At 38.0% G+C, this 12873-nt stretch overlaps 1 protein-coding gene across 1 annotated transcript; it reads left to right on the forward strand.

Moving 5' to 3' along the window:
* Positions 1-10032: 10032 nt before the first annotated feature.
* Positions 10033-11208, forward strand: LOC307266451 (neurexophilin-1-like; the record flags this gene model as incomplete). The annotated part of the gene is made up of 2 exons (XM_080048472.1): positions 10033-10092; positions 10468-11208. 2 exons carry the CDS (start codon positions 10033-10035, stop codon positions 11206-11208), a joined length of 801 nt encoding a protein of 266 aa, XP_079904598.1.
* Positions 11209-12873: the final 1665 nt, after the last annotated feature.

Below are 12873 nucleotides of genomic sequence, written 5' to 3' on the forward strand. Positions count from 1 at the left end.
TGGCCACAGTCCTACCATTAATTTAGTAATTGAAAATTGCAAACTGATCTCATATCAGTGGATTGGAGTGTTTGTGTGATGAACTTGGCAACTACTTATCAAAAAAGGTTAAGAAAGAAAAAAAAATACATATCTCTGAACTAGGACACATATCAGGAAAAAAATGTAATTAAAAAAATAAAATGAAAATAAAAAATAACATTTGAACTGGGGGGGAGGGACACTGGGGTGGCCAGTAAGATTTCAGGGGGGGGGGGGCGTTTTTATTTTCGCGGGGAGCTTGCACATGCATGCACAAGCATTATTTATTAAAGAAAAAAAAAAAAAAAAAAAAAAAACAGGGGGCCCCACACTAGGACTTGAAACGGGCCCCCAGATCGTTAAGGCCGCCCCTGTGATAATGACAGGACTGGACACCTACAGTACTAAAGACGACAGGGCAGTCATTTTCAACAATGAACATTGTGTGCACTGCCTCACACACAAACTCTCAGTTCAACCAAGTCCACAAACAAAAATATAACAATTTAAAATAGCGTGTTTCTCTTACTATGCATGTTGCTTTGTGGGACTTACTTTTAGCATGGAGAGAGCTGAAGTGGCGCCGAAGATTTGAAGCCTTGAAATGCGCAAATGACACCTGGCATATAAGGCAGAATGGCCTGCCATAACATTCAACAAAAAATATGAACTCTCCCACTCTGTTTCGGAGCGAACTTGACACAAATAGTTTACTCACGGAAAACCTCCCTCCAAGCTGAGCGGGCAGTTTTATGTTGCGTCCGCACCAAACGTTTGCGAACGTTATGTTGCGTCCTCAATTAAACATTTGCGAACAGTCATACACATAGGGCCTACACATTAATAAAATAAAGAATGAAATAATAGACAACATGTAAAACGAACGTAAGAGCCGCATGAAACGTTTGCGAACATGCACACACATAGGCCCACAAAAAAAAAAGTATAAAAAAAAAAAAAAAAAAAAAATTATAATCACATAATTTGATATGAACTGAAGAGCCGCACGAAGCTGGGCAAAGAGCCGCATGCGGCTCGCGAGCCGCGGGTTGGCCACCCCTGGTGTAATGTATAAAGCCCATGCAAATTCCCATGTGAAACTATCCAGTGTTGGTGAGTAAACTACATGAAATCATTCTAGTACTTTAACTACGAGCTAGAATTACTTTCATATATTTGCATTGTGATTCAAGTATTCAATTACTGTTTGCTGTTTAATTTGTGAAGTTAACGACTGAAACTACCAACATGTTTGGTTCATGCAAGAAAATACATTTATTTAAATATAAATTTCACCATTGCTTCTCTAATGGAACCTCCATTGAGGAGCCCCAGATAATAGAAAATCCTGATTTGTTTACAATAGATATGTTGTACTACTCACCTTTCAGGAAGCTAGATTGTCAGCTCACCTGTGAAAATAATTGGTTATTGTTCATAATGTTTTTTGTTTTAATTTGTTATTCATAAACAAATGTTAAGTTTTGGTTTATGTATGACGGTGAATAACTAGGTACTTGTTAGTTTCTGCAATAAACTGGTATTTTTTTGCTGGCATGTGACTTCATTGTATTATATTTAGTTCTGATTTCATATCACATGTAGGGGAGAACGGGGTAATCTGAGCCACTTTTTACATTTGCTCCCCTCTAAGCGAGCTAAAATGATTTATCACTCAAATTTACACATTTCCCATTAATTCAGGATGTTTCCTAGAAATGGGCATTAGCAGAATTTTTTCAAGACAACGGGCAGTGAAAATATAATTGTTTAAAAAAAAGTTGTCATGTGGCTCACTTTACCCCAGCTGTGGGGTAAACTGAGCCAGACCAGAAAAATCAAGGGGGTAAACTGATCCACTTACTTTTTCCACTCTGAAACTACCATAACAACACATATTGTAACAGTTAGAATCCTGAAAGCTAGCCACACATAACAAAATCAAATACAACATATTATAATTCAAAAGGTTTTAATAAGATTCAAATGAAAGATAGAACCAGTTAGATTAGCACACAGTCTGGGGGTCAGAACACAGGACCCTTAGAGCCATATTGTGTCGGGGGGTCAAAGCATAGGAAAATCAGAACCAGCTAGAACAGCCAGGGACTCAGAACACAGGAGGAGACCCAACTGGATTATAACATCAGCCTGTCATACTCTAAAACTAGGCCTACTCTACACTCCAGCCCTGAAGGTTACAGGGAAAGATGAGAAGGTGCTCTTTCCGTGTGGTTGCCCCAGGTCGTCTTCCTGGTGTATTTCCTTGGCATGATGGCTTTTCTACAATGTGTATGACATTAAAATAAAACATATGTCATGTAATATTACATTAAAATATGTTTAAGACTAAACTTAACTTGTGCCTCATGGTGGGGGAAAGGGAGACAGTGCCTCACTTTCTCCCACAGCATTTGGCTCACTTTCCCCCACCACCACAATTTGAGAAAAAACTAAATTTCTTAGCATTTCAGGCTATTCTTTAGCTAATATCATCACATGGTTTCTATATATTGGTAGTTCATCAACACGTATGATAGAAGTTTTTCTACGTGAATACATTTGCTTTGGCACAACAGTTGATTAAGTTGACAGCAAGAAAATTTACTTTTACATGCAAAATGCCTATTTTGGTGAAAAAAAACATGCTTACCACAGCACCATGAGGTCCTCTCTTTCAGGGCCATGGGGAAATGAGAGGGGCTTGAAAACATATATCTCACATGACCAAAAATGTTTTCCGTTGCTTAGATACAGGGGGTGGCTCACATTACCCGATGCCTCAGATTCCCCCGTTCTCTCCTACATTGTCAATTTAATATTTTTTTTACAAAGTCACCTACTTTGAACTTCTTTTTACTAGTACCTTAGTTAACCAAACTACATGTCTCCATAAAGTAGTTTTGATGTAGTTAAACTACCCAATGTGAAGTTATCGGTAGTTTGCAAAGTAGCATAAGCCCAACACAGAAACCATCACACCTGATCATGTTTTTCTGAAAGGGCATTCAGGTGTATACAAGTATGGATGTGTCCTCATAAGAACTGAACCAACCTTCCTTTGCGCATTGAGAATAATGATAATTATCGGGAGATGTTTACCTGTGTGTTGACCTTTTCTTTGTTGTAAGTTAATACCTGCTCTAACCAGAAGTGTCAGTCCCATGCCCAAAAACAGCATAGACCACATGATGATGTCATCATGCCATTCCGCCAAACTGATCAAAAGGATTCCGTTTTATTATAATTTATTATAAAATTGTAAATTAAGTAAAGTTTAACTAAAATGAGCAGCTTTAGCATGTGGCTTACAGTTTCACAAAAATTGCATTACATTTAAAATAACAACAAGCCTAAGCAAAATAGAGAAATACATGCAAACATAATAGCACATAATTGTATAAAGCACAAACAAGCATGCTAAAACAAATACAGTCTAATGAAACAACAATCCTGCATTAGATTCCACCTTCATGAAGGTTCTGATGTTGATTTGTTTGTATGTTTATCTCAAAGTTTTGATCAAACTGTATTTTCATTTTTGAAAATAAAGTGAGTTTGAAGTGATGTGAAACTATCACATAATAATTATAAACCTCATTGGTCTCAATGATGTCAGTGGACTTCACGTAAGCACATTCTTGTAAAACTCAAGTTGGTTCCTGGAACTGTCAAACTTGTTTGTTCAATGTGCTCAGAATGTGTGCTCGGAAGAATAGAAATTTGTTTTTGTAGTACACACCCTTTTACACCCTCACATTCTTTTTTTACACCCTCACATTTAACCTCCTGTTGTGTTCCACCCAATTTAAAAAAAAAATCTCTGAAGAATAGAATAGAGCATTTGGGTGTTAAATTTAACTTTGTTATACCCATGATGTTCCCAGTCAGAAATGACCAGCCATTCGAAATTAATGGGTGAAACACACACAAACACACACACCTGAGGGCTGAAAAATCGGAGAGATAACACTGAAGGCAAAACTGTTGATGTAAATAAGACGAGAGTGGAATGCTGTCAGAACATTTGCCTACTTAATAAATTAATTTTACCACTCATTCTCTCAGGACAATGTCACTCATTTAAATGTTAAACTTGACCCAGCAGATTTAAACACTATATAAGTATTATCCTACTACAGGTTATTTAAACACTTTAGTCCTAGTTCTGACACTGTCCCATAATGGAGGGTGCGTGGGAATGAATTTGGTTTTGGGCCACTTTAAAGTGAAACTAATTTTGATTGAATATTATCATACATAAATAAATCATAAATCATAATCATAAATAAAAATAAACGATTTAATTACAAAGTCTTTGCTGTTTGTGAATATTTCTGACAAATGGGAATCTACTGCTCAGCAGCTTCAGTGAACCTGCAGCAACCATAAGAATGTGACCCCTGTCACCCGACAGAAACAAGCATCAGATATCTTATCAATGATCTCATCACCCTCATGTGCCTGAGACGCTCCAGTGATGGTATGTGGCTTTGATCTACTGCACCTTTAACAAGAATTTTTGCAATTTCAAATTCATGTGAATCCACAGATGACACCATCCTAAAATCCCCAAGATTTCTCCTATTGACAACAGAAGAAATAATTCAGATATGTTCCATGTGGAAAATTGCTCAAGAAAATGTGTGTGCTCTAATCTGGGACAATTGTTATTAGGTATAGAAAAGCCATTATCACCTTTTGCTTCCAGTGAAGTTCCTAATGCGGAGGCATCCAGAAAGACAGCGTGCAAAGGAAGAGCAGAGTGCAGAGGAGATAAAGTAGGGCTAAAGTAAGGCGAACAAGGAGAGTTTATACTCCAATCAAACAATCACAGATAAAGACAAATCAAAGCACTTCATGCAATACAAACAATAGAGAAGGGACAAGGTAAATAGTCAGAGTGTTTATCTTTGATATGGATAGTTAGTGAATTCCAGTTTTGTGTTGCTGTAACAGAAAGTCATAGTTGACCAAATGTGCTTCAAATGGGATTAGGTCGTCAGCTCTTGTGATGCTTCTGCGGATCTGAATGCTATTGTTTAATAGTATTATGAATGAGTTAAAAGCGATATTGTGCAGAATTGTGTAGACCCAGCAGATGGTTACATCTTGTCACCTCAGATGTTCGCTGTTACTTTTAAGTAGAGTGCTTAGAATTATAAAGTCATTCTAAAGTATGCATACCATATTCGTAAAAAAGGTCGATTTCTACAAAATAGTGATGCTGTACTTTTCCCTCATCTATTTGAAAATGTACTGCCTTTTTTGGACATCCACCTTCTTCAAATGTCCATTGGTCATGCTGCAAATGTACTGTGACCTTGTTATGTCCCATGGTGTGTTTAGGTTTAGACAAAAACAAATATATTCCACACAAGCTAAAACTAGTACAATCTTAATATAAAAACCCTGCATTCGATTCATTTCCTCATTCGGTAAGGTTTTAATATTCAACTTTTGTGTGTGTTTTTTTGAGAAGTATCAATTCAAATGTATGATCATTTTACAAGATTTAGTTTAAGGTGATGTGAAACTGTATCGCATAATTATACACCTTGCCGCTCTCATTGATGTTAATGGGCTTGCCATAAGCACATTATTGTTTAACTCATGTTGTTGTCAAAGTAGTGCCAAACTTATTTGTTCGATGTGCTTGGATTTACTGGCATTTAGTTTTTGTAATACACGCCCTTTTAAAGTCTCACATCCTCATGCCTCAGACTCTCAAATTCCATTGATGCTTTGTGGTGCAGGAAACTCAACACCTGTTAATAATTCTATTATGTCTGTCCCCAAGTTTTACACATACACTTTTATGAACTGGATGCTTATTTTTTTTCATCTTTACTAACGTTTAAGTAAAAAGAAAATAGACAATAAATGAATAGAAAATTCACTGTGCTGCTGTCAGTCTTTGGTCGGTATGTGACAACTGCCGGAAATTTTAAGGAGAGTTTTTTTCTTCCTATTATATCCATGGTGGCATAAGTTGACGTAGTGAATCAATCAAGCCACCTTAAAAACACAGGCACTGTCAGTGCCAGTGCAGTGCATAGAGTACCCGTGGTTGGGAAAAGAGCATCTGATCATGCTATCATTTAGCCGTATTAAAATATATATATATTTTTTATTTGTTTTCACATAATAAATTAAACAAAACCTAAAAAATGACCAAGGTCATGAACTCGGTGTCCTCAATAGTAGAAACAGGCATGCAGGTACCAAATTAGTCTGTTCAAAATTGTAATACACACCCTTTACAGTCACACTCATACCTCAGAATCTTCAGTTTCCATTGAGGCTTGCGGTTCAGGTGTGGGACACTCAACACCTGTTAATAATTCTAAGTACATGCACAGGAATAATACTTGAAAATGAGGTCAATGCTAATTTACTGGAACTACCAACTGAATCAGAACTAATTTTTTTAAACAGGAAATAAAAATATTTTTTAATTGAAATTACAAACAAGACCATTTTCATATCCCCTCACCATAATTTCATATCTAGTGAACAAATTCAATTTCAGGCAGGGAACTTCTGCAGCAAAAATCAGACGGACGACAGTTATCTTTCACTTTCGCCTTATGTTTCGTTGCCATGACATGCAGCTCACAGAGCCGGTGAGACAGCCACATGAATGAGAGCTTTTCATTCCTTTCTGTACACACGGTTAGGCTTAAACAAACAGAAGCAACATCAACTAGACGCTTGCGTTCTAGTCATCCTAATAAAGAAGGTCATGATCACTTTTACCTAAAAAATTAAAACTATCAAATAAAGCTCTCTCTGTCTGTCTCTCTCTTCACTTCACTGCACTTCTGGCGATCAGACCTGGTCCTACTTGCAGTGTGAAAGTGGACAATCTCCTAATTTTAGCGAGTGGACTTGCTTATTTTGGTATGAAAGGGGTATATGACACGAAATACATTACATGGGCCTACGGTTTACATCGAGGACAAAAAGAGACAAAAACCTCAGTGTGTTGTGTGCCGGCAAATTAAAGCATGAAGCCATCAAAAGCATACTGTAAATCTTTAATTCAAGATAAGTTTGCCTTTTTAGTTGTTTAAAGAAAAGTCTGCATTTTTATTTCAATATCCCATAATATGATTCCAAACAGTTAAATATAGATAGTTTAACCTGAGCATCGCATGCTTAACGTGTTTAAAAAGCATTTCGTAATTAAATTAATATGGATGTTTAAAATAATTATGATAATAATATAATTATACACCTTGCCGGTCTCATTGACGTAAATGGGCTGGACATAGCACATTATTTTTAAACTGAAGTTGTTGTTCTCATAGTGCCAAAATAGTTTGTTCAATGTGCTTGGATTAACTTGCAATTAGTTTTTGTAATACACACCCTTTTACGGTCTCACATTTCCATTGACGCTTGCGGTTCAGGTGTGAAACACTCAACACCTGTTAATAATTCCATCCTGTCATCTGTCTTGAGTAAAAATTAGGTTAAGGGGTCCCAGCAGGCCATCGACGTCAATAGACGTTGATATTTGGTTGAATGTAGGTTGTGACGTCGGATAACCAGAATCCAATGTCATGACAACGTCTAATTGACATCGAAATCTGACAACATATGACGTGGATATTATGTTGTTTTAAGTTGTGTTGTGATGTTACCAGAATCCAACATCTTTCAAACGTCCCATGCCAATGTCATCTTGATGATGAAGTTTGACATTTAATTTGACCAAAACCCAACGTCTGCTTAACGTTGTAATATCAATGTCCACACAACCTGAAAAACTGACAACATTACATATGACGTGGATATTTTGTTGTTTTTAAGTTGGTGGGCCACATGTACTGAGCCGGGCTGGATTTGACTTGGGAGCCGGCAAGGAGGCCTATTGTGTGGGTCACAATCTAAAATACATCTCAAATATGTGCATCTAAAATAAGATAGTTATGGCGCAATCAATTTTCCTTCAATTCTGAGAAATAAAGCTTTACCTTTTCCGTTTCTTGAGAATGAGACGCCGTGAAGATTAACTGTAAATAAAACAGTTAAATAAAAGAAAATGCCAGATGAAAATGTCGCGAGTGGGACAGAGCTGGGCCATATCAATTTTGCTTGTGGCCCACAAATGGCAAACGGAAGTGGACTGCCCAAGTGCCACCATTCCATTCGGGAGGCTATGTCAGTATCATGTAGGCTATGTCTATGTGTCCTTTTCACACAAACATTTGTTGAATGACAATGGAATTAGCTGACACGTGTGTGCTGAGTCCAGAAAAAACTTTCTGTTTGAAAGGCTAATTTAAGCTTTCTTAAACATTTAAAATGTAATTTAAAAATTATTTGTGAATGAGTTGTCTGTAAAGGTATTGGGAAGAATATGAAATGTATAAATATTCCCGCGCCCCGCCTACTGTGATGATGACCAATCACCTTTGAGCTATTTTAAATGTTTCAATTTCCAACCGTTAAACTGCCCTTCAGCTGCTGGCTTTCGCGGAAGATGGACGTGTCACTGGAGGACAAGCAAATACTAAGTGAGTTTATAGCAACAGAAAACAAACAGCGTTTTCATGTTTAATTAAAGGTTCAGTAAGCGGAATGGTCAGTTTAGCTAACTTCCTGTCAGTGACTGCAGTTAGCAGTCCCCTCCCTCGTCCCCACGTCACCACATTAATGCACTGCGGTCTTCAAGCAGCGAGTTATCTAGCATCATCTCAGATCCATAAATGTGATAAAACATGATAAAAACCATCAAAACAGACATTGGGAAGGATTTTTACCTGCTCCGCCATTGTAGGAGCAAACACATTCACCCATCTGTCGCTCTGCACGTGCACCGTGCCGGTTAGTAGCGTTCTCTCTTCTGATTGGTTATTAGAAGTGGGATCCCCGAAAAGTTATTTGCCGATTATTACATGCAGAGCGAGTGACTGAGAGATCGGTTTTATGAAACGCGCACACTATATAAGTGATCCCTGTATGAATAAAGAGCGATACACTTATATAATATTAACATAAATAAATTACTTACTTCACCTTTAAGTTGGAACTGGTTTGCTTCCAATTTAAATGATTGAACAGTGGAAAAAGTAGGCCTATAGCCTACACATTTCACTGTGATGGATAACAAATGTAACAATCTGACCATTTCAGTGCCAATTTTGAGGAACTTCTACAATTTGCGCAATGGTTTTTACATCGCCTATATTTCACCATGAGAGTGGGTTAATAAATTAGAACAGCGCCCTCTATGGTCACACATTCTGGCAGGTCACAGCTTTCGGCGTAACAACGGCAAGAATGGAGAACGGCGGCGCTGTGTGTTTATGTAGGCCTAGCTTATAATGTGAAATTTCGCCTCATCTACAGTAGGCTACTTTTGCTGTCCTATTTCATAGAAGCCTACAACTTATTATCAAGCCACAAGATGGCAGTATCATACTAACATGCCTCATAAACACCATGAATGAAAAATGCATAGCCTACATTCTCATTCTTAAAGATTCACATACATGATTTAATCGCCCCAAATATGATGCGAGATGTTTTTCAGTGACAGAGAAGTGGAGAAGGGAGATACAGTGTTAAGTGTGTGTGTGTGTGTGTGTGTGTGTGTGTGTGTGTGTGTGTGTGTGTGTGTGTGTGTGTGTGTGTGTGTGTGTGTGTGTGTGTGTGTGTGTGTGTGTGTATGTGCGTGTGTGTGCGTGTGTGCGTGCATGTGTGTGTGTGGTATAACTTGGTAGAGAGAGAGAGAGAGAGAGAGGGGGAATACAGAGGCAGAGAGAGAGACAGAGAGAGTGGGCGGACACTGCAAACCTGAGTGTTAAAATCTAGAGATCTGAGAAAGCCTTTCAGTGTCTGAGCCACGAGAGGAAGCTGTGGAAGGTTTCTTCTGGGTGTCTCGATCAGAGTATAACAGGGACATGGGTGTTCAACATGGACTTCCAAAGGTCAACTCGGCCTGAATGAACTTCAGGTGAGGGTGTGTGGATCATCTGACTGGATTCTAATCTATGCACTATGGAGATATTCGCCAGGCAGTTCTTTGTTTGGTATCTTCTGAAAGGAACTTGTATGTTGGTGAGTGCACTAATAAGCTTCTCACAAACTGGCATTGTGCTCCTATAATGTGAGATCTACAATTATTTTGTTCATACAATCATTTTTATTTATTTAAATGATTAGCTTCAATTGAAATGCTTCTTACAGGATTAATGCATGAGTAATTTACAAGTTACCATTACTCATGCTAGTACTTCTTTAAATAAGCATCAGTATTTCTTGTTTAAATTCTTAAATTGTTTCTTTATAATATGTCAAGTTTTGGGCTGTGGTTTAATATTAGATATATATATTTTTAGATACCTACCTTGAGCAAACTCCGAAATCCTTAGCTTTTGCATTTTCTGTTCATTGTACTTATTGTCCAAATTTCTCTCACTACTTTCTCTCCAGTTGGTTCTTGGGCAACAGGATGTCAATTTCACCTTCAGCAAGAAAACATCAGATGAACTCAACATGGAACGAGATACATCTTCTCAGAAAAACTGGGCGCCCCAGGCAAGGAGTGTGATTCAGAACCCCAAACTACCCATCAGTCCTTTTATTTCTCTTTCCAAGAGAGGTCTTCTGGAAATAATTGGGGGAATCCCCCAGTCATATTCCAAGCCCTCCTCAAAGATAAAGCTTCGTCCCATCATGAAAGTCTACGGAACATCTCAATTCTCCAGGACGTTCAGTTTGGGGGACTTTTACTCAAACATCAAAACTGTCAAACTCAATTTGCTGATAATGGGCAAGATCGTGGACCACGGGAACGGTTCTCTCGGAGTCTACTTCCGCCACAACTCCACAGGTGTGGGGAACGTGTCGGTCAGTCTTGTCCCACAGATGAAAGAGGTGGAGTTTGATCTGGAGCGCCAAAGTGTGGTCAACCCCAAGGACTCCAAGACCTTCAACTGCAGGGTGGACTATGAGAAGACTGAACGCAACAAAAAGGTGATGCTGTGTAACTATGACCCGTCAAAGACATGCTCTCAGGAGCAGACCCACAGCCACGTCACCTGGTTGTGCTCCAAACCCTTCCAGGTCATCTGCATCTACGTGTCCTTCTACAGCACAGACTACAGACTGGTTCAAAAGGTCTGTCCAGATTACAGCTACCAGAGTCCGGGAGCCTTCCTCCCCACAGGTTAACCAGAGGTCAAGCCAAGGACAAGGGTGGAGAATAATGTTTCAATACATCCAGATGGAGCACCTGTGAGGGACCGGTTAGATAAAGTTTAGCATTTGTCATGACAATATGTTTTTCTAAAGAGTATATGTTTAAGTGCCGTAGATAAAAAGCGTCAGACTGTTTTCATTAAATGCAGGAAACAATTATTTGAATTATCGATTGATGTGACGATTAATTTTTACAGCGATAATCAATTAATTATTTGATTTTTTTAAAACCCCCAAAGATAGTTTAATGTCCCAGAGGACAAAAAAATCCTTACAAACAAGATGATTACCAGATTGATGTCAACAATTAATCGATTCTCAAAATAGATCAATCTTTCATCGACCAATCAAATAATGAAATCTAAAACTTAAACCTAAACTCTACATGTAATGCCTCATCTGATACTTTGCTGAAGCTAGCCAGCAGCCAGTTTGGGGGTTTGAAAGGGCTGATATATCGTCATCCTGTAATGTCTCTACAGACTATAGATATATCAGGGTGTAGGACATTATTACTTCGCTTTTACCTTATACACTTGTCACATCATCTTTTTCCTCATGTTTTTTCTAACTCTATATAATGTATGTTGCTCATTGAATAAAAATATATGAAGCTATATAAAAAATAACAGACTAAAGCAGACGATGGCTAGATGATATAAAAAACAAATTAAGTGCCCACAAGCAGGGCCTGTAAACCAGCAGTAGGTCCACTTTACAAACAGCTTAAGGAACAGATTTCAGTACCTTGCTTATGTGATGATAACCATGTCCTGGTGTATCTGTTGTTATTGTTATTCCTCACATGTTAAAATATCGGCTGCTCTAATCTTGTAGTACAGATTTCAATCCAATAAAAAGACAGCTAGCGATGGGAGGATATAAGATCGTATCGTAAAGACATGATATGTTAATCATGGACATGAATGACTTGAAAAAGCTGACCAGCTCACAAAAATAGATTCTTCTATCTGTGGTGCATTACAAATATCTAAACAGAATGTATGGTAAAGGGATTCCAGTATGTTTTAAAGGTTCAGTGTGTAGGATTTGTTGGCATTTTTCAGACTTGGTAAATATGGTATGTTTTAATTGGTGTAGTCACTTAAAAAATAAAAGTTGTTTTTCTATTACCTTAGATTCTGCATTTTATATCTACAGTACATTTTAATTTCATTTAATTTAACTTGTATTTATCCTCGAGAGACCATAGGGACATAGGAGCGAGGCACATGCCATGTTGCTACATTAGTACAGAACAGACAAACTAAATGGCCTAACAAACAGGAGGTGTAGAGACATAGTGTTGCAATCCAGAACTATCAACCCTTGTTGCTGCTAAAACAGTCCGATATTACACATTGAACAATAACAGTTTTAAATACACTCACCGGCCACTTTATTAGGTACACCTGTTCAATGGCTTATAAAAACAAAAAGCTAATCAGCCAATCACATGGCAGCAATGTAATGCATTTATGCATTTAGACGTGGTTAAGGCAATGTACTGAAGTCAAATCGAGCATCAGAATGTGGAAGAAAGGGGGTTTAGGTGACAATGAGCATGGAATGGTTGCTGCTGGTGCACGGCAGGATGGATCCTTACTTTCATGTCGTTTATGCCAAATTCTGAACCTG

The sequence above is a fragment of the Ammodytes marinus genome, assembly GCF_949987685.1.
Source record: "Ammodytes marinus genome assembly, chromosome: 20".
Classification (NCBI taxonomy): Eukaryota; Metazoa; Chordata; class Actinopteri; order Uranoscopiformes; family Ammodytidae; genus Ammodytes; species Ammodytes marinus.